The sequence below is a fragment of the Dermacentor andersoni genome, chromosome 6, assembly GCF_023375885.2.
Source record: "Dermacentor andersoni chromosome 6, qqDerAnde1_hic_scaffold, whole genome shotgun sequence".
NCBI lineage: Eukaryota > Metazoa > Arthropoda > Arachnida > Ixodida > Ixodidae > Dermacentor > Dermacentor andersoni.
This window is the reverse complement of record NC_092819.1, coordinates 58,004,814-58,030,987: the sequence shown is the minus strand read 5'-3', so window position 1 is coordinate 58,030,987 and position 26,174 is coordinate 58,004,814. Positions and strand designations below refer to the sequence as shown.

The following is a 26,174-nucleotide window of genomic DNA, read 5'->3' as shown; positions in this document are numbered from 1 at the left end:
TCCACAGATCAATCGCAAGGCAAGCTTTGCCTCTTTGTTTCAGTATATTTTTTTCTAATAGCAAGCATATTTTGATTGCAGAGCCAACTGCTCGCCATGGAGCACCAAAAACAAAGCCTGGAAAAAGACCTTTCTCAGTGCCGTTCTGAGCTGCAGCGAGAATCGGCTCGATGCCAGAACCTCGAGGCTCAGCTGCAAGAGGCGAAGCAAAAGATGGAAGAGCTTCGGCAGGCTGTCCACCAGAGTGACGGCAACACGGAGCGGCTGCGGGCGGAACTTGACAGGTCGCAGAGAGCCGCTGCAGATGGTGGCGCGAGAATTCAGAAGCTGGAGTCGAAGCTGGAGGACTGTGAACGACGCGAAAGGGAAGCGTCTCAGAAAGCGTCGACTCTGGAACAAGAAGTTCAGGACCTGCGCAAGTTGGTCGAAGAGAGTCGCACCCTCGCCAGGGCACTCCACGAAAAAGAACAGGAGGTGTCCACCCTTACCAAATCAAAGCAGGCTCTCGATGACACTATAAAGCAGCTTTCAAACGAAGTGAAGCAACTGTCGTCGATGATAGAAGATGAAAAAGCGCGAGCTGCAGGCCTCGAAAAGGAAATTGCGGACAACAGGGACCTCGTTGCCAGTGCGGAGAAACTGCGAAAGGACCTTGAGGATGCTACGCACCTCAGTGGTGAGGTCAAGGCTGCTTTGGAAGATACTGAAAAACAGAAAGAGGCTCTTCGAGTAGAATTAGCACGTCAGACAGCAGAATGTGAAAAGATACCCGGTCTCGAGAGTGCTCTGAAAGAATCCAGGGAGCAGCTTTCCAAGAGTGAAGCAAACATGCGAGAGCTGGAGAGCTTGCTCTCCGAAAGGGAAAGCGAGAAGATGACTCTGCTTAAGAACCTCTCCGAGAAGGAAGCAGCCTTAAAAGATTTTGAAAGCCAGGCCGAAACGCTGCAAAAGAATGCCCAGCAAGTGGAAGACGAGCTCGGGTCAGTCAGGGACCGTCTGCTCAAAAGCGACAAAGCGTTGATGGAACATGAGTCGGCTCTCAAGGAGAGGGAGGTTCTTCTTGAGGGAATGAAGAAGGAGCTCAACGACACTGTGCAGAAGGTGCAGAACCTCGAGCAAGCAGAAGCCGATCATCGACGGCTTGCGGAAGAGAAAGAAGCCGAGATCACAGCGCTGAAACAAGACATCTCCGCAGAGAAAGAGCTCTCCAAGCTGGTGGAGCAACAAAGCATGACCCTCAGTGAAATCGAATCATCCAAGAATGCGTTGGAATCGGAACTTGCAGCAGCAGCCGAGAAGCACGCAACGCTGCAGCAGGAGTACCAGCAGTGCCTTCAGCTTATTGAGTCCAAGGAAGGTGAAGTTCTTTCCCTAACTGCATCTGTCAAGGAGAGAGAAGTCATTGTGGAAGAACTGAAGAAGCATATCGCAAATGCAGAAGAGAACGAGGAGGCTTTGCTTGCAAAGACAGGTGAAGAGAAGCGAGCTCTTGAGGAGCAGCTTTCGCTGGCAACAAAAGAGATAAGAAACCTGAAGGCTGAGCTGTCCCAGCAGATTGAACAGCACAGCGCCGCTGTCGACAGGCTCGAGGCGATGAACGCCAAGGTTGCCGAAAAGGATGCGCAGTGCATGGCATTGCTCGACGAGAAGAAAGTGTTGGTATTTGCGCAGGTGGGCCTGGAAGACGAGCTCGCTTCGAGCAAGAGGAAGATTGAGGACCTGCAAAAGGAGAACGCCGTACTCGACAGCGAGCTCGCGGTTAGTACTGCCGAAGTCAACTTTCTGCAGGAGAAGGTCGACAAGCTGCTCACACACGAAGTGGCCCGTATTCAGGGAGAGCTCTGTCGGAAAATCTCCACCATTGAGGAGCTCAAGAAGACAATCGCGGACCTTTGCGAGAAAGAGCAGGAGCTGGGCACACTGAGGGAGCAGCTGGAGGCGGCCTCGAGGCAGTGCTCGGAGTTTGAGCAGCAGTGCGAAGCCCTGAGGAACAAGTGCGAGGAGGCGACATTGAGGGAGCAGGAGCTCCTCGTTCGTCTGAACGTCTTGTCCTGCCAGCGAGATGAAGAAACTGCTGAGCGACAGGCTTTGGAGCATGATCTCGTGGACAGGAATGCAGTTAGTGCTTTTCTTTTTTTTCTTCTTGGTTAAAAGCGGTAACAGTGGTACCTACTGATGCTTTTAAAATGTTCATAGCTTTCACTGTGTTTGTAAGTTGTGCCACTCACACTATTAGTGTTGGCTTGCTCACACAATCTCAGTAGTTGGTTTGAACACTAATGTAAAACTCTTCGGTGTGCTTAAACATTTGTAGCAGTCATAAAGAACTGCGATTGGCAACAAAGAATTTATGCAACTTGTTTTAGGCTAGCCTTAAAGAAAAAAGGAAGATTATGCCACCATAGCACTGCCTCGCTAACAATGTTAAAGTGGAAGGTTCCTGCTCACCTAGCTTTCTCTGAGCGTAATGTTGCCAAAGAAACAAGGTAATCGTAACAAGTCGTAGCTACAAGCCAATTAAAAAGGTTGTTGCAAAAATCAAGCAGGGGAACACCTATGCTGTCAAAGGTAGCACTGAGGTTCTGCTTTGGTGGGATTTTATAATTTTTTATGTTGGCTCTCACGTTTGTCATAAGGTAGTACAATTAAACCTTTTTATAGGTATGCTATATATTCAATATTTGTTACAAGCATACACACGGGTACTGTTGACAAAAAAAAAATGTTATATTTAATCTACGTTTACTTCATTACATATAGATACTTCGTTGTACCTGTGTTCATTGTATTGAGGTTCAACTGTATGCTCAAAATTGAAACTACTGGCATTACTTTTCGTGATTAGCAGCATTGCAATTAGCAGTGAAATTTCCACCATCCTAAATTTTTCATACCTGCTCTCTGAGTTTCTACTGACATATGGGACTTTCCTGCATGTTTCCTTTGTCTAGGAACGAGATGAAGGACTGCTACAGTTGGCTTCGACGCAAGGCTGCCTGGAGCAAGCTCTTGTGGTTGTGACTGAAAAGGACGCTCGCATCCGCGAGCTCGAAGACCTCACAGCCAGCACACAGGCAGCGCTGGACGCACTGAAAGAGGAAACAGCTTCGCTCTCTCACTCTCTCAACACTGCAGGCAACAAGCTGCAAGAAGCTCAGCAGAAGGAGATGCAACTCGTAAAGCAGCTGGAAGAAAAGGAAGCTGCCATCACTATGTTGACTGAGGAACAGTCTTGCATGAAAGAGGTGAAGGCCGAGGCTCTGGCATTGAAGGAAAGACTGGCCGCCCTTGAGAGCCTTCAGGAAGATGTGGAAGAGCTGAGGCAGCAGCTTGTCGAGCGTAATGCGGAGAGGGATGAGTTGCATGTGACAGTGATGCAACTGCAGAATGATGTTGAGGCCAGAGAACAGGAAATTAATGCAGCCCAGCTGCGGCAGCAGCAACTTGAAAGTCAGCTGGAAGAGAAGGAAGGTGTCATGGCTGCCTTGGCTAAGGAACAGTCTCGCTTGAAAGACGCGGAAGCCGAGGCTGTGGCTATGAGAGAGAGACTGGCCACCTTCGAGAGCCTTCAGGCAGACGCAGAAGAGCTGAGGCACGAGCTCGTTGAGCGAAATGGGGAGAGAGACAAGTTGCACGTGATGATGATGCAACTGCAGAATGACTCTGTGGCTAGAGAAAATGAACTCGACTTGGCCCGACAGCGGCAGCTGCAACTTGAAAGCCAGCTGGAAGAGAAGGAACGTGTTATGGTGGCCTTGGTTGCCGAAAAGTCCTTAAAGGATACGGAATCTGTGGAGAGAATGGCTGGCCTTGAAAGTCTCCAGGAGGACGCGGAGGAGCTCAGGCGCCAGCTCGTTGAGCGAAACAGTGAGAGGGATGAGCTGTGTGTGACGATGATGCAACTGCGGAATGACGCAGCGGCTCGGGAACAGGAACTCGGCTTGGCACTCGTGGAGGCCTTGGAAAGAGAGGCAACGCGACCGTTGAGGCTGCTCGAATACATCAGAGACTGCAACGCTATGCAGGACCACAGCGTTTTGTTGCCGGAAGTTGTCGCCACACTTTTCGAGATGTACCGCGTTGCTGTCGGATTCCTTGAGGACCTGAGCAGCGCGTTGGAAGCTCGTCACGGGCACCTGCAGGAACGACGTCAACGGCTCATTGAGGCACAAGAACAGCCTCCTGTGGATGGGGTGGCAAGCGTGGAGTCGTCGCTGCAGCAGGTGTTGGCTCAGCAGCAAGCGGTGATGGAACGGATTGATAGGTTGAAGAACATTGCCAGTGGAGTTGCGCCTTGGGCAGAGTTGCCATTGTACGTGCCGATGCCAGGCGCCTTTCTTGGTTGCAGTGTGCAAGACAGCAGTGTCATGGCTAATGCACCAAGTGACATCATGGAGTCCTCGGATGAATCGACTAGTATTCACCGTGCAAGGTGAGCCTTGCATGTTTAGCATGTGATGTTATCTCAGCTGGTCTTTAGACTGTAGAGGTCTTGCTTTTTAAAGTGAAGGTTTCTAGGCGAATCCTCCCAGTTTTCCGATGGTGGCTGCTGTTGCTGCTGCTGCGGCCACCTTGCTGAATAGCTCATACATAGGACACCACTCATATAATGAATCGGTTTATATTTAGCCCTGTCTGTACTATCAATGCAGGTATGCATGTGGCTGGATCTGTTTTCTACAGAATTATGCAGTGAAACTACAGATGGCATCTTAATACTCTTAGTTCAACAAATTGTGTCTTCAAGCACATAATTCCTTTATTAAAGCAAATCTTTTTATGTCTTCAAGGTTTCTGTGAACTTATTGTAATCTTGAGTGACCTAAGTTTTAATTATCATGAATCAACTGTAAAGAACAGAAATTTTAAAATCTGAGCTCTTAGGAGGTCTTTTAAATGCTTGCACAATTTCGCACAATGTTTTTTCTTTGCAGTTCTTCACATTGTCAGACCGAAGCAGCCTTGGGTGAAACTGATTTGACCAACTTGTCCACATGCGAGCTTACCCTGTCCTCGACCGACAGTAGTGAGGATGAGCTGACGGAGAAGATGGCCCATGTGTGTAGCCTGCTAGCAGCACTGCGTCAGTCATTGCAGGGCCTTCTGAATCAGACAGCAGCACCTCCTCAGACGTTGACTACGGTTCCACGTCTATCACAGTATGCCCGGCGCGTCGAAGAAGAATACGTTGCGCTGCAGGAATCTGTGGACCTCCTCAAGAAAAGGCTGCCTCGCATCGAAGCGCAGGAACCTCCGTGTGCTGTCAACGTGGTGTCCGAGCTGCGTGTGCAGATTGATGGAACTGTTGAGGCTGCTGCATCAGTTTTCTTCTCGCCTGCTGGGGGCCATGACAGCAGCACAGATGAAGAATGTTATGCTTCCTTTGAAGAAGAACAGAGCTCTCCTAACAAGCAAGGAGGTCTGCAAGAGCCCTCGTCTCGGCAAGAACCCAAGATGGACAAGAGTGAAGCATTGAAGGCAAAATTAGTGGCGTTAGCAGTCAAGCTAGACGTCTTCTTGACGGCACTCGCAGGATTTGACAGCAAGGAAGCTGCAGATGAAATCAATCCCGAGATGCAAGGCGAGGAATGTGCGAAGCTTCTCGACTACCTTGAGATGTGGGCCATGCGCTTTAACGAATTTCTCGGACAAGTGAAAGAAACCTCAGCTGAAGTTATGCAGATTCTGCACGATGATGCAGTTGTTGTTGAGGATGTAGGTGAAGATAAGCCCTTCGTAGCGACAAAAGTTGCCTTGCTTCGGCAGTTTGTGCAGTCCACTCTTCAGCAAAAGGAGGACCTCGAAAAAGGCACAAGCGCTCTCCAGCAAAGCCTTTTGGACGAGCAGGCTACAGTGAAGGCATTGAGGCAAGAGCTGGAGGAACAGGAAGAGAAATTTGGCGAACTGCAACTCGAATTGCTCTCCGTGAAGCAGCGGGCAGACGGGACTGCTGCAGCTGAGACAGAAAGCTTATTGAAGAAGATTGAGGAGTATCAGCTGACTGTCAAGCAGCTAAGCAGTGCGCTGGAAGAGGTTGAAGACACGCTTCAGGCCACGTATGCTGAGAAGCAGAAGTACGAAGAAAGTGCCACGGAACTTCAGGTTCAGTGCACCAGAGCAGAAGTGGAAAACCAGAGAGTTCAGTTTGAGCTCTCGCAAGCAAACGATGCCGTTGAAAAGGCACAGGCTCAAAATGACAAACTCCGCACTGATCTCGCCGATGCCAAAGCATCCTTAGAAGCAAGTCTGAGCCTGGCTGAGCGAGTTAACGAGCTGGATAAAGAGCTATCCGAAACAAGGCGGAAGAAAAAGGAAACAGAAGAGAGGCTAGAGGATGAAAGCCGGCAGCTTGCTGCATTGAGGTCGAGCGTTGATGAGCTGTTAGCATCTAACAAAGTGCTTGAAGAGTCTTCCATCACTCTAAAGGAAGAACTGCAAGGTGTCAGAGCAGTGCAGGAGAATCAAGTGGCCGAGATTCGCAGCATTTGCATGGCTATGGACGTCGCCTTCACTGAAATCTCCGCAGTTGGAGACACAGGAGTGGACCTGAGTGTGCTGAGAGATGCCCTAAGCCGAAGGCAGCAAGAATTCAGCAGCCAGCTTCAGCAACTGGCAGACGAAAAGTGCGCTGTGCTGTTGGAAGTGTCCGAACTTCGCGAGCAGTGCTCCCAGGCACATGCGGAGCGTGAGAGGCTTGAAGAAGAGAAGCGGGCAGTGCTGCGGCAGGCTGAGGAGCAGGAGCTGGAGCTGCTCAATTCCGACTCCCTGCTGGAAGAGAACCGAGTCCTCCAGGCCGACGTGGACAAGCTCGTGACGAAACTGGAGGAACTGGAGGAGTTGAGGATGCGTGTTGCTTCTCTGGAGGAAGAGAAAAGCGCTCGGGACGAGCACATCGCATCACTCGTGGTGTTCCAGACTTCCGCAAGGCAGGTGCAACTGCAGCTGACTGACAAGGAGCAGCTGATAGCTGCCCTTGAAGAGGAGCTGCAGCTTCTCAGACCTAAAGAACGTGAAATTGAAGAGCTTCGGCAGCTTGTTTCTGCACTGGAAGGTAAGCTTAGTGACCTGAAATCACAGTATGAGGCTGCCCAGAAGGACCTTGAAGGGCTTTCCCAGTTGCGAGTGAAACTGCAGTCTGTTGAGACTTCGGAGGCCGAGCTGAAGGGGCAGGTTGAGGCACTCAAGGATCGCAACGAATGCCAGGCACAAGAGCTGAAGCAGCTGATGCATGAACTGGAATGTCAGCAGGCCTCGGCCGAAGTGTCTAGTGGTGCTCTGCAGGTGATGAGAGATCAGCTTGCACTGGAGAAAGAGAAGACTGCTGTTCTTACGGCGGACGTCGCTCGGCAAGTTGCAGAAAACGCAAAGCTTGAGCAGGCTCTTGAGTCTGCTCAGGAAGAGGCCAGGAGACAAGCTGCCGCGCAACTTGCCCTCGAAAATAATATTCAGCTCTTGGAAGAAGAAAAAATGTCAATAGCAGTACTGCTAAGATCAGCAGAAGAGGAAAACATGTCACTGAAGTCTCTTCTAGATGAAAGGAATGCCATTAATGAGCGCCTTCATCAGCAGTACGAGACTGAACACGAGCGGTACGAGCAGACGAAATTCAATTTAGAGCAGATTCTTAAGGAGAAGCAGCAGTATCTGCATCAACTGAATTTGTCCCGTGATGAAATCAAGGATATGTTGGCTTCAAAGACAGCTCTAGAAGAGGAAGTTTCCACACTGTTGCAGAAGGTGGACATGGCGACAGAAGGTCGCACCCAGGCAGATCATGAAGCTCAGCGTATTAGAACGTTGTTGGACGAGAAGACGTCAAAATCCGAACAGCTTCAATGTGACCTTCATGCAGTAAGCAGCCAGCTTGAGCAGTCAAAAATTGAGCTGACACGTTTGACTACTGAACAGGAGGCACATTTGTGCCAGCTGAAAGCCGCTCAAGATGAAATTGCTGTGCTGTTGGCTTCAAAACTGGATCTTGAAAACGAAGTGTCTGAGCTTTCACAGAAGTTGGATGCCACCAAGAAGGACTGCTCTAGAGCAGAAGACAAAGTGCAGTCCATGAAGGAGACGCTGAAGAAGAATGCTTTGGATATGGAAAAAATGCAAGCGGACTTAGACGAACTTAGAGACGAACTTGAGCAGTCCAAGTCCCAGTTTGCACAATTGGTCGCAGAACACAGAGAGAGTGAAAGTCAGCTGAGGATGGCTCAAGAAGAGATCGTTAACATCTCAGCTTCCAAGTCTGCAGTGGAGGTCGAGGCACATAAGCTTTTGCAAGAGTTACACATTGCAAAAGAAAACTGTGCTCGAGCAGAAGGTGAAGTGCAGGCTTTGCAACTTTCGCTGGACAAGAAAACATCGGAAATGGAGTATGCTCAAAATGATTTTGTCATGGTCAGTCAACAGCTTCAAGAATCTCAATCTCTTGCAGCCGAGTACTTAGGTAAGCAGAAGCAGCTGGAAGACCGTCTCAAGAGTGCCCAACAGGAAGCTGCAGGGGTTGCAAATGTCAAGTCTTCTCTCGAACAGCAGGTGAAGCAGCTGATGACCGAGGTAGAACTGACACAGCGGAAATGCCAACAGGCTGAAGATGAGGCAAGCAGCCTTAAGCAGTTACTGGAAGAGAGAGACTCTAATATCCAGTGCATCCACAGTGACCTCGAAGATGTCCGCAATCAGCTTGATAAGGCGTCACATGCTAAATCGTTACTTCAAGATGAAATGAAGATTGCTAGTGAAAAGCTTCAGGAAAGCGTGAAGAAACACGAAGAACTTCTCGAGGCTCACAAACAGTCCAAATCTGAGCTTAAAGTTGCCCAAGAGAGGCGGGATGAGCTAGAGGCATTGGTAAGCATGAATTTAAATCTCCTTTTGTCAGTTATCATTATTAGCTGCTGCTGTGGGTTCTGTCAGCTCTCATTGTGTCCGCAGTGTCATCTGTGGACCAGAATATTTTACCCTCACTTCTACTCTTAGAGCAGGCACATCTAATCTCGACCTCACTCATCACCTGTTGGCGTGGCTTACGCTGGGGCTACAGGTTTGGTGACGCGACAGCCGATGGTGACTGTGCACTGGCAACAAGCATTTCCATAAGGGCAGGCTGAGTGCTATTCTGGCCGTTCATTCCACCTGTTTTTGCTGTCCCTGGCGAAAGATTGCCGCCGCCAACAAGTGCTGATTATTCTGGTCTACGGACGGCCACCGAATCTATGCTAAAAATTTTAACACGAGCTCCTCCCAGATAACCACACTGCACCTGCTCTCGGGGCCTCTGAATCCCAGAAAAATAATTGTTGCCTCCACCGTCGCGGAAATGGGCAAACATAATAGCTTGCGCACATATGAATGATGTAATGCATTTAAGGCAATGCCATTGCTTTTTGTGCTTCGTCGGGGGTTAGAGTGGCGCACCTCGAAGAGTTGGCTTGTGAAGGCTAGCTGCGTAGTGTAGCGCTCCTTCCTTGTTTATTTCATTCCTCCACGTTTCCAAACCCTAAGCCTTTTTTCCCACCTTATGCAGTGTCAGTGGTGACGTTACATCAAGTGCAATACTTTGTATGTGCCAGCCATTGGGCATATACATGCGCACCTTTCAACATTTTCTCGGAAATGGCACATATATTATCCTAAGGGGAATATATGTGTCTCCACTTGTTACTGCGATAAATGATGTACCGACGAGCTTATCAGTGAGCCATCTGGGCACAACAAAGCTGCTTTTCTAGGCAAAGCACGATCTCAAGATCTGATGTCATTTTAGAAAAAAATGGGATTGTTTTCCCTTCTCGCATTCTGACAGTTGAAGCAATACTGCATTAGGTTTAATTTTAAGCTGTAGTTGAAAAGGATAATGAGAAGCCTAGGAACAATTGAAACATAAGAAGGACGAAATTCCATGAGTCTGATTCATGTAGCAACTTCCCTTAGAATAAAAAAAGAGCATTTTGGGTTGCAACCTTGTGACTAAGGCCAAAAATACTTAGTACCAACAGTCGCCATTGGCACTCTTAGTTGCTTTTGAAGCCGCACATTTGCATTTCTGTGCAGGTTGATTCATTGACATCTCGGCTGTCAACATCGGAGACAAGGTACGAAGAGCTTGAGTGCAAAATACGCACCGCAAAGGCAACCATAAGGCGCCAGGAGAAAGAGCGCAGAGGACTGGACGTCGAGGCTGAGCAACTTCGTGGCAGACTGGCACAAGCCGAAATGGAGCTGCAACAATCTGGGGGCGCACGCGTTCAGGTATTTGCTCTTTCCTTGTGCAGCCATGCCTAGCTACACCTCGAGGCTACCGCATGATCTTGACTATATACTGTGTCTTATTTAAATATAACAACCCATGGAACTTGCAGTACAGTTCAATCTGTTCAGGTGGATAACTGAAGGGGCAGACATACACTTGCACAACAGATGGCAATGTCCTGGTTGCTATTCAAAAAAGTTCCTCAACTAACTTTTTAATTATTCCCTTAAAGTGCATGTTGCAATTGTGAAATTGAAGCTTAGCAGTAGCAATAAAGTCGTGGCTACATAGCAGAAATCTTGTGACATTTACTAGGCATCCTGTAAATAGCTGCGATTTTGACATATCCACGAGGGAAATCGCGAAGAATCACTTGAGTGTTTCCCCCAACGTTGTCCCTTAAAGCTGTTCCGCATTGTGAGACAAAGCTGCTTAAAAGATCAGTGCGCTTGATGGCACATTTCGTATTATGAAAATCTCAAGGCTTTGAGGTTTCGCGATCAGTGGGCATGCCTTGAGTGCTGTATGGTTTTTTTCAATTTTGCAATTGCAATGTGGGTCCTGGTCTAGATAATAAATTAATTAGATTCTTTAATAATTCATAAATTGGTGGTTATTGCATGTTTACGGATGTCTTTTGCCACGATGGGGTTGCTGAAAGTAAGCCGTGCATTAGCTAGAGTATAAAAGAAATTTCTCTATGGCGACTTCTATTTTTTGTCAGTGAATGCTCCCAGTACTCTTTCACAGAAGTCATTACCTGTAATTTGTCATGTATTAAGTCAGGTATGTAAGTTGCTTTGTTGCGTATTATCCAACACAATATTGTACTATTATTGCGTTGTTATCGTCAGCTTGAAATTTGCGGTATTTATGTTTGGTTTGATAGTTCTCGCCCGTTTCATACTTTGGCTGCAAACACACTCAACAAAACAAACAAATATTGTTTGCAGGAGCTGGAAATGGCACTTGAAGATGTGCGCAGGGAGCTGTCTGAGAAGCAAGACAGTGTTGTTGAAGCTTGGAGCAAATTTGATTCCGTCAACGCCGAGCTGGCTCGAAGCAAAGAAACGGTTGCCTGGCTGCGCACCCATATGCGTACCTACAAGAAACGCATTTCTGAGCTGTAAGGATTCACAAGCATTTGTCATTAGTTCAGCTTCATTCTTGAAAGCCATTTGTAGTTAAATTTTATGCCACTTATGCCATTTATGCCAAATTTTATGCCATTTTATGCCACAATTTTATGCCAAAAGGGCCGGTCTTTAGGTAGTGCAGACAGAGAAGTCTTCGCGCAAAGTCTTTACATTTCGAATATGAGACGATGCATTACGAAGAGTTCCCAAAAATGGACATTTTTGGTACAAAAAAACAGCCATTATTTCTCGTTTGAGGTGATTCAGAGCCCAGAATGTTAAAAACCAGCACAGCTCACCAACACGAAATTTCAGGTTAGCTAGCATCCACTACCTTCTGGAAATCTTAAAAGGCCATACTCTGAGATCTACATCGTATCAGGTGCATGTTTTATCTATTGGGCACTTCCAGTGATTATGCTAGCCATCACAGGAAAGGAATTAAAAATGCCCAGGTTCAAATGTGAACCTTTAAATACATTGCTTGTGATCATCACGTGTATTCACAGCACAGTGAAATTTATGTACCTGTAAAATAGTGGTTGGAATGTGGGACAAAAAAAAAAGTAATGGTGAATTTCACTGGTCGATTTGGAGCAAGCTTTTTTACTCTGGATTGAAGAATTGTATTCCATTAGTCAATTTGGAGCAAGTTTGCTTGTTCAATTGCTTGTTTCCTGTTGGCTCTTTGAGGCAGCGAGCTCTGTCTTGCTCTGCTGTTGTCGCACTGATACAGCGAGAAGCTTGAGGGCTACATTGAAAGCAGTGATCTAAAAATCACCTTGATGCCTTTTGAGAAGGGGAACTGAGGAGCTCGATTTGTGGTTAATTAGCCGTAAGAATCCAACTCATAATGAAGCCAAGCAAAGCATAGGGGAAGCTATTTGTAGTTTATAATTAACGTCTAGAAATGATAAATTAAAAGGAAACGAAAGTGGATTAAAAAACAACTTGGCAGCTGTGGGAGCCTCAAAGGGACTTTGCAAGGAAATGTTGATTCGAGCTATATTAGAAGGTTAAGTTTCTGTGACAATGAATGCATCGTTTATATCAAAAACTTGAGTTTTTGTAAGCGGAAAATGCAAATTGCTCTTAATTGAAAAAAACAAAAATAGAAAATTGGAGCTGCACCACCTTTTAAGGACCATGGCACCTTTCATTTTACGCAAGCACTGGCCAATCCACAGTTATTGACAGAGAGGGAGGTCATGTGGGGATCACATCAACTAGTTCGTTAAGGTGCGGGCGATTCAAATTGAGGAGTAGCAGCTCGGGTGGCAATATTCTACGCAACAAAGTCGTGTATAGGCAAACAGAAAGCAGTGATTGACTTCTAGGCAAATTATATATGAGTCTAATCAGGTCTAATGTTTTCCTTTAGCGTCCCTTTAATGATTGTTAAAATTCTAGACCCTGAGGAAATTGTGTGTCGTTTCCAGAATGCGCCGTGTGAGGGAAATTTCCGCAATAATCATGCATTAAGAAGACGTTTGCTTTCCACTGGCAGATTCAGGTTACCAAAATTTGAATGCATGCTCTTAGCTTTGGGCAACTGCCCCAGACCAGCCAGCAGAATAGACAGACTTCACCACCTTCAGAGCACTTGTGCAGCAGACATGGCAATGCGATGATGACGGTGGTCCTCGTTCCTTTCCTGTTGTTCTTGGGCCCCAAGGCAACATATTCATTTTCCGACATTTACTAAATGTTAGTGGCCGCTGAAGGACATTGCCGAGGAGAATGCCAATGGTGGACGCTTCCAGTAAAGCTGGCGTTGTCTTTCCTCAGCTCCACTCCTCCGCTAAAATATTTCTATTCTCACCACCCTGGCTTTGTGATCTGGAAGGCTTAAGTGGGCTTGTCATGATACAAACATGTTTCTTACCATAGTTGCCCTTCAGCTGGACTGCTAGTGTCGGCACGCTTTGTGGCAGCGACGGTATAGTGAAACGCGTAGTCTAACCCCTTCTCGCCCTATGAATCCTGTAGGAATGGTAATGTTTTACAGAAAATATCTCCCATCGAGAAAGACAAACAAACAACAAAATTATTTTCAGTATTGTGAGTGTTGGCAATGCTTATTATACTACATGCTTTTTTTTTTCTTTTTTTTTTTTGCTGAAGGTAAATACCTTTTCTCCTCAAAATTTTTGGAGTCTGCTGTCTAATGCTTTATAACCCGCCTCGCGTGGCACAAAAATGGTTTTCGAATAATCTGTGGCCACATTTGTTCCATTATGATTGTGAACTGGGAAGCCCGAAGAACAACATGCGGCTTACAACACATTTAGTTTTTGGCAGTTCATGTGAAATATGCCACCTCCAATTCGTTGCCAAAAACATGAGCTGGAATCTCTTCCTTTATTTTTTTCCCTGACTTGTCATTCAGATGCACGTAATGTAAAATTTTCTCTTTGTTAAAAAAAATTTGACCACAAAAGTCCGATGTTCAACTAATTAACAGAACTTGAAAAAGGGGGTACCAGTGAAACACAAAGGACGCGCACACGAGGAAAAGGTGTTAGACACGGACGGATGCTGGACTTTTAACTGTTCATTCAAGTTCATCATGCACCAACTGGCCCAAGAGCTTGTGCTAATGCACCTAATTAACAGAAACCAATTAACCATAGAGGGTTAATTGGACTATTCACCACAAATGTGAGAATTGATGTGTAATGTCTGTGCCGGACTGCATTGCAGGGAGAAGAAGCCCAGTGCCCGTGTGGACGATGAAGATAAAGAGCAGGGTCCAGGTGCTACTCCGGCCACGCCTGCCAAGTCTGTTCCCACGGTGATGCAGCAGCCGCCCGTCGTCACGCAGCTGAGTGTGTGTGCTGAGAGCCCATCCAAGGCGGAATTCCGCATGACTGTTTCGGCGCTCAGGAGCCCCATGTCCGTGACTGGAACTCCGGCCGCAAAGCTTTTTAAGAGAACATTGTCCAAGCCGGTCTCAACTACCAAGTCCGCCACAGACGGTCTTCCGTCGGCTACTTTGAAGACGACGACGATGAAGCGGTCACTCTTTTCTCAACCACGGTATGGTTTCAAAGCAGCATTTTTAGCTAGCAATAGTTTCTTTAGATTAGAAAAAAATGAAATGGAATAATTCAGTAAATCACACATCTGGTTCCTGAATCAGTTTGGCTGGTGATGGATCCATTACCTAAAACTAAATCTCAAAGAGGAATGCAGTTAAATCTCGATATAGCGAAGTTGGTATAATTGGCAATTTGCTTTGTTATATTAAAATTTCATTCCATTGAAATTTGATCTTTTATGCAAATACGTGCAGTCGCCAATGGTTTTCCTTGATCCCCCGAATTATCTGGCTATCGGAAAAATGAATTTTAAATGGGAAAAAATAAAGATAATTTTGTTGAATTTGAGAGTTGCAGATGAAAGACAAGATTTCATGCCTTGTTGACGCTGTCTTCACATCGGCTATGCAAAGCAAAGCCAGTCGCACCTTTGTGTTCACTCTGTCCCCGTGACTGATAGTTTTGCCCGCGGTGGGACGACGCTATCATGAAAGGCGCCTGCAGCGGGGAGCGAATGCTTTGTCTGCCTCTCAGTTCAATGTGTCTCCGAAACTCGACATTACGCAACCTTCAGCACCACGCCATCTCCGATCCCCCAGCCTTAGCATGTGTGGTAGATTACCTCTAAAACAAGGCACGCGATATGCGTATGCACTCGGCCACGCTGGCAGCCATGCGGCACCCACCCCCCTTGGCCCTTACGCGGGCTTGATCGCGTTACCGCTAGTTTGCTTCCCTTCCCCTCTTCCCCTAACTTGTGAACGGGGAGGTTGCATTCGTCAATCACCTGCCTTCTTGGGTCACCCTCGCACGTTGTCACTTGCACCTAAACCACGCACTAGTCGGTGCGCTATAGGACCTTAACACAGTTGGGCTTTATAGGGAACATGACGCTGCTCCATTTCAGCCGTCACTCTCAGTTGCGCGGCGCGTGATTTGAGAGGTGTGTTTACAAGCAGCCGCTTGTAATTTGACCATCTGCTTCCACGGAAGTTTCCATTTGTTTTGGCTCGGTATTCCTTTGCGGCGGCAGTGAAATTTCGTTATATGCAGTTAAACCTCAATGTAATGAAGTCAGTAAAGTCTGAAATTTGCTTCGTTATATAGAAATTTTGTGGTATTAGAATACGACCTTTTATGCAAATAAGTACAGTTGCTGATCACTGTTTTTTTACATTGAATCCCACAAGGCTTTCCCAATTTATCGGGGAATTGAAGAAAGCAAATTTGAATAATGATAATAATAACAATGAAAATCAATAAAAAATTCTGTTGGATTTGAGTCGGCAACGAAAGATATGGTTTCATTCTGTGTTGTCAATATCCTCTCATTGGCGGTGCAAATTAAGCGTAGCCAGCCATTCTTTTCCATCCACTTTGCTCCCGCAGCTGATAGTGTAGCCCCCACAGAGGGACTATGATAAGACTATGACAGAATGGGACGCTGCTCTGCTTCGGTGGTCGCTGTTGGTCGTGTGGTGTACGATTTGAGAGGTACGTTCGAAAGCAGCCGCTTATAATTCAGCCATTTGGTTATCTGTGTTCACAGTTTCCATTGATTTTCTTTATAGTATTTCTTCACGGTGGCAGGGAAATTTTGTTATGTTAAAATTGTGTGTAAAGACACTTTGTTACATTGAGGTTCAAAATACATGATGTTCTATGGAAAAGAAGGTATAAAATGTTAATACTTCATTGTATGAAGCGTTTCGTTATAGCGAGCATTTCATTATATTCAAGTTCGTTACATTGAGCTTAGCTGTACAAACATAAAGACATAAGTAACACACAAACATGAGTAGTGTCTGCACGGAGAATACACAGAATATATATATATATGAGTGTGTGTGTGTGTGTTTGTGTGTGATTTCAGGAACAGGATGTCAGCTATTGCAATCATAGGTTAGAGCACTGCGTATCTGTTCTACGTAGCAGACCGCAAGCTAAATGAAACAGCAGTGTTTGCTTCATGCATGATAGGGCTAGACTGTCCGCCCACGCCCTTTCTGATTGTGCTGCGTGGTGTGGACCGGCTTTGTGCTGCACCAGCTTGACCGACTGATAGTAGCCGCATCTCACTTGCACATTTTGAAGTGCTGTCATTAACTAGACCGCTATGAAGTGAAGTCTGTCAAGGCATCTAACCAAGAGCGGCCAGGAGTGAGCGCATGCTGGTCAGTGTGCGTGTGTTCCGAGCTTAAGGTTCGCGTGGTTCGAGGCTAGTCGAGTGTTCAGAACTCGTGAAAATTAGTAAGACGCGACGGCTACGACACTGATAAGTAGAGTGGCCAAAGTTTATTTCGTATGTGGGCGGCCGCGGCCGAGCGTGAGCAGACGGTGGCCGCCTTCTCCTGGAAGTGCGTAATTATTATCGAAATTAGAAAGCGTATTCTTGCTTACTTCAGCCTGCTTATTAAACTGCATCAATAAGTACACACAGTAACGGTAGGAAGAAGCACATTGATCCAAACACCGTTCTTGATTGATGTCAGGTATTGGCCAATAGCAGCCGCACATGGGAAGGCACTCCACTTGTGACTTCGCACTCCACTTGTGAGATCTATGCACTGCGCACGACTGCAGAATTTGGCTGGTATGCTCACAGCAGCATATGCTATCCGCGGGCTGTATTTTTTTTACCAAGCCCGAGGGATGGTTCAGGGCCCCGTTAAGGGGGGACGCGGGTCTTGAGATCTCGAAAAATGGTCAAAAATGGTAATTTTCAAAAATTGCGTTTTTGAAGTTGTTGTTCCAACTATGCCTCTACAAAATAATATGGCTCAATTCCTACTCGAAGTATAAAAAAAAAAGGCAATTTAGAAACGTCGGTGAGCCGAAATTGAACGCCAAGCGCGAAGGTTTGCCTCATTTTCAAGCTGCCGTAGCTCCGCGCGACGCGAACCGATCGGCGCCATCTTGGTCTTGTTTGAAAGCTGGTTTCCCGCTCTCCATTCTGGCACCAGAGCCCTTCTACTACAGCACTACAGTGTCCGTCATAATCCACTGTGTAGTTTCAAGACGTTAAAACTCAAAGGCACTCGCCTGGTATGCCTGTGCAACGTTTTTGTCTTCTGTATATAATATAAAAAAGAAGGGCCGCTGCATGATATACGTGCGAACAATGGCAGCAGGGAGGAACTACAGTGCGCTGGCCCAATAGGAACACAGCCGCTACCTGGTCTGCGCTCTGCTATGGCAGCCAACGAGTGTCAGCACGTAGACTATTCCTGAATTGTTCTTGCAGACCTGAGTTTTCTTAGAGACTTCTGCACCAGCCAACTATTGCATATGGAAATTTTGACGACTATTTTAGAGTCTCTTTTGGCTCACCATGTTTTCGATGTACGTCCGCTAGCATTTTGTGTCAGTCTTCCAAGTTTCTTAATTGTATCGGTCCTCGTGAGGGTGGAAGTGTTTTTGTTTGTTTTGTTTGCTAACTGATGAGGAACAGGGGAAGTGTGACAGTCAAGAATTGCTCTTCTTCACAGTACCCGTTCCCCTTCTGCCAAGCCGCGGGAAGCGACAGTCAAAGAGGCGCCCTCGGCAACTTCCGTGTCGGGCGTTATGACAAGGAACCGCCGTGCTGCGACTGCATCCCAGACTGGCTTGGGACGGGAGTCAGCATTTCGCTCCAAGGTTGCAACACCGAAACAGCGCACTGTGCCCAATTGTAAGTACTATGCTGCAAAAGTTTAGTAGACCTGCAATAGAACTGAAAGCTTGGCAACTGATTCATTCCAGCACCACGAAAGGCTAAAGACTCGGGGGCTGAGGGTCCGTGCCCACTTTTGTCTTATCTTATGTCTTATTATGTCTTATCACTATTAATTGTGCACTCCTACGGTATGCCAGGTAAATGACACTAGCAGAAACGTCTTGGTGTTGTCTCAGGGAAAGTGCTGAGTCGTTCATGGCAAAGCAGGTGGAATTGTGTGAGCAACATGACTCCAGGTAATTTTTACCATGAAAGAAATGCTTTAGGCTGGCAGCTAGCAGGTTGTGCCTGCTGACGTGACCATTGGTATTTGCAAGTTGTGCATCGGACGCCAGTCTGTTTGTTGTGCAGCCTCCTAGCAGTCGCCAGTGTGAATTCACCTTGAGCTCTTGACTAGTGCTAGTAACATAGTGTATAGTTGGCACAGACTTTGAGCTAACCACTCTTCACTCTACCTTTACATATTTTCAGTTGTAGAGAGGCCCTTTCCATTGGAGTCTGTCACTTGCAGAACTTTCCTTTACCTAGCAGGCTCTGTGTTCAAAGAGCCCAAAGTACATAATTTCATATTCTTATGTCGTGCCGGGCTCTCAGATGATGTGAATGTTGGAGCCATGTGCCAAGGCCTCCCATAGTACTGCAGCAGTGATCATCGCTGCTTTCGTCATGACTTGGTGCTTGTGCCAGCTGAAGATGCCAGACGTAATGGAGGGGTAGCTGGACATGCTCATGAAAACCGTTTATGCTCAGCTGTCACTTCATGCTCATGTGCATTGGAGAAGACTCCACCATACTGTTTAATATAACATATCTCTTGCAGCAAACATTGCTGGTATGAGAGCACCAGTGCAGTGCAAATAAACAGTGAAGCAAGAACCCTATTAAATTATTAAAACATTTCTGCCTAGACATGAACGTCCATGCACCCTAAATAACTTGCTATGATGCCTGTTTCTACCATCAAATTTCGGTTTCAGTCCCTGGCAATTGGATAAGTCATAATGCTATAATACACTTGCTCCATGATACATTGGTTTGTGCGTACTGCAAAGATACTGTACACTGTCTTCGAGGAGCCAGTGTTAATCAGTTCATGTTATAACTGTGCTAATTGTGTCTGTAATGTGGCCCGCTCATTGGCTGGTCCTGCTTTGTGTGACACCTGTTGCGTCTTGTCGTGGGCCCAGCATCCTCGGCACAGGCATCTGTCATGGACAAAGAGAACGTCAGTGATGCCTCCAGGGATGATGCGGCTGCAAAGCGTAAGGCGCAAGAGTCTCCCCAAATCCATCCAAACAGGAGGACCCGGAAGCAGTTGGCCGTTGGACTGTCTCCTTTTGGCAGGGGTCAGTTGTTTTTTTGCCACACACCCGAGAAAAGGTTGCCACTGCGGCTGGCAGCTTGCTCACGGACGAATGCTGCACCTCTCAGCTTTGCCTCTGTCGCACGGAACTTGCACTCATGCTCATATCCAGAATGCTGTATATGTGTCAGCTGGTCTGAGAAGTACTGCTTTCCTTTTCTTTCGATGGTAGTAGTGGTGGTGGTGGTGGTGGCAATGATGCTGACAGAGCCGGCATTTTGGAGTTAATCGGGTTGTCTAGAAGCCTCCATTCTCCCTCAAGCGAGTGCCATTTCTGAGCAAGCCTCCAAAACTGAGCAGTTACTGTTCATAATAAATGCACTTTGTATAATGAGCAGTATGCAGGTAATGGAAAGCCGTCAAGTAATTTTAATGTGTTTTAATTTCCTGTCTAGTAAGAAAACGTGACCAGAAGTGCCACGTGGCTAGTGGGTATTTTTGCATGTTTAGATGACAGGACGGTAAGCTTCAGAAGCATACTTACACTTAGCAGCTTTAGTCAGACATTTGGGACTGCTGTACATTGAGAAAAAGGCATCTCCTTAGAGTTTCCTCAAAGACAAGGCAGCATATCGGGGTTGACATCCAACACTGAGATGAAGAACTCTAATTCAAACCAGATGGTGTGCTATCATATTGGGCATCTGTTGGCAGTCCAACCTTGTGACCTACTGGGTGGCGTGGATGACGCATAGCAACTACCCCTGTTTGGTAGGTGCCGCTGTTACAAATTCTGTGAGACGTCATATCACCGTTGCAATAACAAGGTTGCGTAGGTTACATATGGTGGCTAATGCAAGAGCGTTGCGACACTTCGTGTGCGTCAGGAGATGTGTATCTGAGTGCGAGGGCTGCATGTTGGAACTCTGGGGATGCATCTTGCTGCCTGCATGCTCCTTGCAACTTTCTGCACTGGATTGTGGATTTGATTCCTGGCCCCGCTGGCCACATTCTGATGGAAAGTACTGTGCTCATGTATTGTGGTTTGCCTGGTGGTTCAACAAGCCCAGGTGGTCGAAAATTAATTGCTTCTTTTGCAGTACCAGTTTTGCATTGGGACATATCTGAAGAGAGTAACTGACATGAGATTTTCGACTTTTTTTTTTTTTTTGCAATAAGTTATTCAGTCAATCAAGAAAGTGTATAAACCTTGGAAAAAATACTGGTGAGTGTCAGGGTGCACCCTAGATAACTTGCCATAAGGTCTGTTTCTACGATCCAGTTTTGGTTTCAGTACCTGGGAAGTGGATAAGTCATAAAGCCATGTTACACTTGCTCCTTTCATTTCTATGTGATAACTATAGGCCCACCCATGAGCATAGCCAGAAGAAATGTATGAATTGCACTTGTTCCATTTTTTATGAGCTACGTCATCATAACTAGCCTTATTGCTTCAGGACGTCGTATAACGTCGATGATGCCAGGTCCAGCACTTTGAGACCAACTTTAGGAGAATATAAGTCTTTCCCAACATTCATACTGAATAAGAGTAATGTGGTAGAGTTTTGACAACGTTGAGCGTACCTCTCGCAGTACTCCTTTAAACTCCATTGACCAATCAATGCATGCAGCTTGCTATTGCACCCGAATGCACAATCACGGCTTGCTTACTCGGACTGTTTGCTTCATCAGGCCTTGCTGCACATTTATGCCGCAGCAATATTGTGTCCTAGTTTTATTGTTCTTCGTGTCGGTGTTGTCATGCCATCCTGTATTTGTGGTGCATGCGAGTACGGGCTGCCATCGGGTCTCCCGTAGTGGCACTAGCTCAAGCCCAAGTTCGTTTCACTGCCGCTCCTTCTTGGCCCCCTTTTTCTTTATTTCTTTGCCTTGGCATAGTCTGTTGCATGGAATATAATGTGTTCAGGTGTGTTTAACTGAGAAGTGTTTCCTTACAGCCAGTTGGAGAAGAAAGAAGAAAAGGTTCGAGTATTTTCCTGTGCTTCATATCATGCAGCCTTTGTAAAAAGAAACAAAGCCACTGTGCTCTGTTTTATTACTAGCAGGCAAGGCTGTTGAAATGAGGGTGACTTATTTCTGTGGTGTGCATTGATGACCAAATTAAAATGTCACATATAATAGAAGCCATAACACATTAGAGCAATGTCATGGACGGCCTGTAGACCTCAGCTTTAGACCACCTGACTACGAAATGCATAGAGCCATGCGTTTTTATGGCATTGTTAAGCCTGTACAGATTCTACAGCACTATGCCTTCATTGGCAACTGGAAAGAGCTAGTAGTTCACAAGTTGAGAGCAAAATAGAAAAATAGTATAGCCATAATAGATCAATGAGTACTATTGAGTGCTACAGATTTATGCAACTCAACAGCAAGGTGTGCAAAGGGTGCTAAACATTTGTTATCGCACAGCATTGTCCGCTAAGTATGAAATGGAACATGAATGTTGTGAAGTCCTGGCTTTGTGTTGTGCCAGTGAATATCCCGAAGCTAGAGTGCTCTGTTGGGGTTGAAGTTTACTCGTTAAGAAAAAAAAATGCTGAGTAGACATGTTTGAGTTGGCAGAAGCCCTTAGCTTTCTTTTGGTTATCCTTAACAAAAGCCTTTACATTGTTAGGAAGAAGTCCTTGCAAGCCACGCAAGCCAGCGCTAAAGTTGGGTAAGCTCGCTCTCTCGGAGGGCAGAGGTGGCTGAAGCCACGTATTGACGACAGAGGGCGTTGATCCCAAACGTCCCAGTGAAAAATTTGAATGTGCTCTGAAGTGACCAGTGGAAAATTAAGCCGATTTGGGCAGCGCGAATGGATGAGGATCATAGTGGGAAAAGGCAGCACGTGAGCCATTCCGCCCCCCTTTTTGTTCTTGTCCCAAGGCAGCTACGAATCCACACCAATTACTTTATCTGTTCTCCTTGAAAATGCATTTACTGCAGCGAAGGAACAAGAAATTCTGCTCCACGTCGACCATTGGAGTTCACCATTAGACATCATTTCTAAGAGTGCTGCATGTACTCGATTTTTCTAACGTGCAGTTTCTTTCTTTCACCGAAAAATTCACTGATCTGTGACATTCACGTTAGGACCGAGTACGAAACGAAAACTGCAGCAGCCGGTGCCCAAATCTCACGCCCTAGTCTTAAATCTCACCTTGGAGGCCTCGGGCAGTGCTCATGAATGATGCTAGTTCATTGTGGCTCGGATGCAATAAGTTTTCTTTTTATAAGAGAAAGAGAGAAAAAGAAAGGCAATTTCTTTCCCAACGTGAAAACCTGGTGAGAGAACAATTGGCTATACACTGCATTTCGCATTTCTTCAAGTTTGAAAAATCGAGGTGTGTGTTATGTTCGAGTAAGTACAGTTGCATATGGGAACAGTAGTAGGCATGCCTGAAACAACTGTAGCCGTTTTGCTCTTCTCTCTAGACTCGTCAAACATCCGACCCAGGACAGAATCGGCAACATCTTCCCGTGGGGTGAGTTTCCATCACCTACTTTCATATTTCATGTCACATTCAAGCATATTCCACCTGCCATGGCTGCTTAGTGGCTTTGGTGTTCCGCTCCTAAGCACGAGGTCGTGGGATCAAGTCCCAGCCACGGCAGCCACATATTGACGGAGTTGCCATGCAAAAACGCCCATGTACTTGGATTTACGTGCATGTTAAGGAACCCCAGGTAATAAACATTAATCCGGAGTCCCCCACTTAGATTCTTGTAAAACTTGGAATATCTTTTTGATTCGGGTTTTCTGTTTCTCACAAATTACCAAAAATATGAAAATTAAGCAAAAATATAGGTATTTCAGTTCTGATTGCATGGTAACACAGATGTCATAATTCTGCAAACTGAATGTTTTAGGTCTGAAGCAGACGACCAATTTTTGCAACTGACTTTCGCAGATTCTACAAAAGCAAAGTAACAGTTTCATGTGAACTAAAAATGGATGTACCTGTTCTGTAACATGTGCTGTTCATGTAGTTGCAGAACTGTGCTATTGATTCTTTGTGAATTGTGTGCCCTTTGTTTCCTTTCATGATTTCTTGTACTACCGTGCTATGGTCTCTTACTGAGACTCCATTATCTATAAATAAATAAAATAAAGTAAATAAATTCTAGATTGGCACCGAGCTTGAATTGTGAATTTCTAGCTTCAATCTTTTGTCAAGCTTACCGATTTTTTTTTTCAGCTTTTGTAGGACTATTTGAGGAAATGAATAAATGCTCTGCTCACAAAAAGAACTTCTCATTTGACTGCAAGAGGTTTCATCAAAATCAATTCATCAGTTCTTCAGCAGTAGCATTTCTGCTTTCCACATGTATTTAAAGAGAGAAAATGTGCTTGCAGGGAGTTAATGCTCCTTGTTAACTATTAATAAAAAATGCTTTATATGTATAAAAAAGGTAAGAAGAAAGAGGTGACCTCGTGCATGATGTAATGCCATAGATTGGGTCTGAGATAGTTAGGTATTCTGTTTTTGCCAAGCATACTTTGGGATGATCAGTCCATCTGCTGTACTAATTCTTAGTGCTAATGTCTTGCTAAATTCTATTGGTATATTTTTCGAATGCAACGACCATTTGCACGAGGCCGCTTACACAGGGCATATGCTGGCCTTGTATCACGAACGATCTTGGCAAAAGCGGTTGTAAATTTCAGCTGGTGTGAAATGAGATGCACATAATTGATTTGGAAGGGCACATTGTCACCTTATGTATTTTGTTATTATTATCATTATTTATTTATTTATTTATTTATTATCATTGGCCTGCACGACCCTTTACTGCCTCACCTGGCACTTCCATGTTCACTGCGAGTACAAAACAAGAATGTCTGTCTGAATGAATTCGTTCGTGCGTCATTGTTTTCCACCGCAACAGCAGGGCGCGAGCTCTCATCAATATAGGCTGATTGGCAATCAGAGCCACCTTGTTGTTCCGAGTTCGTCTGTGATGCCGCTAACAATCATTGCCAGTTGATTTAATTAATAGCATCCCTCCACTGGTTTTCAATCTGTGTCCTTCCACACCGGCAGCGTTCACAGAGGGTTCAGCAGCTGAAGCAGCAGGCGGCGGCTGAAAAGACTGCGCCAGCCCGAAGTGCCTCTCCTGCTGCAGCTGCAGCAGCAGCTCCATTACCAAAGACTTCTGCTCCACCTCGTGGTGCTGCGGCAAAGCCTGCAGCCGGTGTGATGACCCGGTCGCAGCGGGCCAGTGCCGGCGCTGCCGTGTCTACACCAAAACCGAAGAGCGAAGAAGAGGAACAGGCCAACTGCAAAATGCAGTAGTCCTGCCTTTGTCATTTCATAGCATGATTTCCATTCCTCTTCTGTGTGCCTATCAGCCTATCATGAGCCTGTGTCTGTCAGGTTAGCTGGGCGAGTGATGGCCTTACGCTCTTTATTGCTGCTCATTTTGTGTGCTTCAATTATTCTCCATCCCTGGGCATCCTCCTTTTGCAGTCAGCACAGCGCAACAAGCAGTCCCAAACAGTTGAGTGATGAAGAAGCAGACAAAATTGGTGCTTTCTTATCACAGCTCCTTTGCGTTGATTCAACAATTACTAGGAATCGGGACTCTCTTACTTGGAATTGGGACTTCCTCTCTTCGCACTCTAACCCTGTAAAGTATTAGCAGATGGATGCGAACGAGACAGATAGACAAAGTGTTGTTTGATGTAATGGTGCATATGGTTGCCTGAATTTTTAACGTCTACTCAAGTGCCGCTGTTTGTCTTCAGCCAAGACCTTCTGAAAGAGAGTGTGGCTGCAAACTCAAGGAGAGTAGAGATGTGCTTACTGTGCGGGTTATTTGTTAATGAACTCGCGCTGCTGCTGCCATCGTGAAGAAGCTGCGTCATTAAGTATCATCACTTGTGTACAGAGAATTGTATTGGGCATAAGGGCAACTGTAATACAGGCACCTGTATTTATGTATGGCATGCGCATATCTTTGGCTTTATAGTCTTTCTAAGTTTCTATTTTTGTGTATTTCATAAACAAGATCACCAATTTAAGCATCATTTGAACACACAGATATCTGCCAGTATGCACTACTCGCATTCTAAGTTATATAACCTTATGCATTTTTATCCATTGTTATCTTTTTTGCTGTTTGTAGTCTTTCTTGATTCATTAAGGATTGCTTGCATTCGCAGTCATGATGTACTTCATAATTTCATTGATATTTAAAGTTTCCCAGGTTTGAAGTTTCTTCTGAAACTCGAGCCAGTCTTTTTTCTTTTTCGTGTGCCAAGATAGCATGCACCACGATCTTGTACAGTAGGTTTGCTGGTGCTGATTCAGTGTTCATATCCATTTCCATATTTATTCATCGGCTATTCTTTTTCTTATTGCTTTTACTTGGGCCTGTTTATTTTGCAAATAAACAGCTATACTTTCTGTAAAATGCTGCCTGTCACCTTTTAACACATTTACATTTACATAACACTTTTAACACATTTACTTCCTTAGGGTGCAGCATTATTATTATATTTATTTCTCCGAGCCCTCTGCTGGGCCTTTCGGCTTTCATATACAACAGCAGTCTGTAAGCAGCTTTTGATTCAGAAAAAAGAAATTGACACCCATCATATTTTGCTAAATGCAAGTATTCATAGAGACTATTTCCCATGGGACCAATTATCGTTTACGAAATGCAAACATTCACATAAACCAAGAATTTAGTCGTTTAGTGTACGACAAAGTAGTTT

General features: G+C 45.7%; 1 protein-coding gene across 2 annotated transcripts in view; it reads left to right on the top strand.

Moving 5' to 3' along the window:
* The window catches only part of LOC126522797 (uncharacterized), a 47,353-nt gene extending 21,483 nt beyond the window's left edge, over positions 1-25,870 (top strand). The window contains exons 10-19 of one of the 2 annotated variants that reach the window (XM_050171609.3): positions 82-2,118; positions 2,952-4,432; positions 4,935-8,850; positions 10,054-10,251; positions 11,206-11,378; positions 14,092-14,427; positions 17,918-18,099; positions 19,332-19,490; positions 22,889-22,938; positions 24,499-25,870. In XM_050171609.3, the coding sequence (XP_050027566.1) occupies positions 82-2,118; positions 2,952-4,432; positions 4,935-8,850; positions 10,054-10,251; positions 11,206-11,378; positions 14,092-14,427; positions 17,918-18,099; positions 19,332-19,490; positions 22,889-22,938; positions 24,499-24,750 (8,784 nt within the window). In that variant the 3' untranslated portion in view covers positions 24,751-25,870. The remainder of the gene's footprint in view (positions 1-81; positions 2,119-2,951; positions 4,433-4,934; positions 8,851-10,053; positions 10,252-11,205; positions 11,379-14,091; positions 14,428-17,917; positions 18,100-19,331; positions 19,491-22,888; positions 22,939-24,498) is intronic. The other variant, XM_050171610.3, reaches the window with a different exon arrangement.
* The last annotated feature ends 304 nt before the right edge of the window (positions 25,871-26,174 follow it).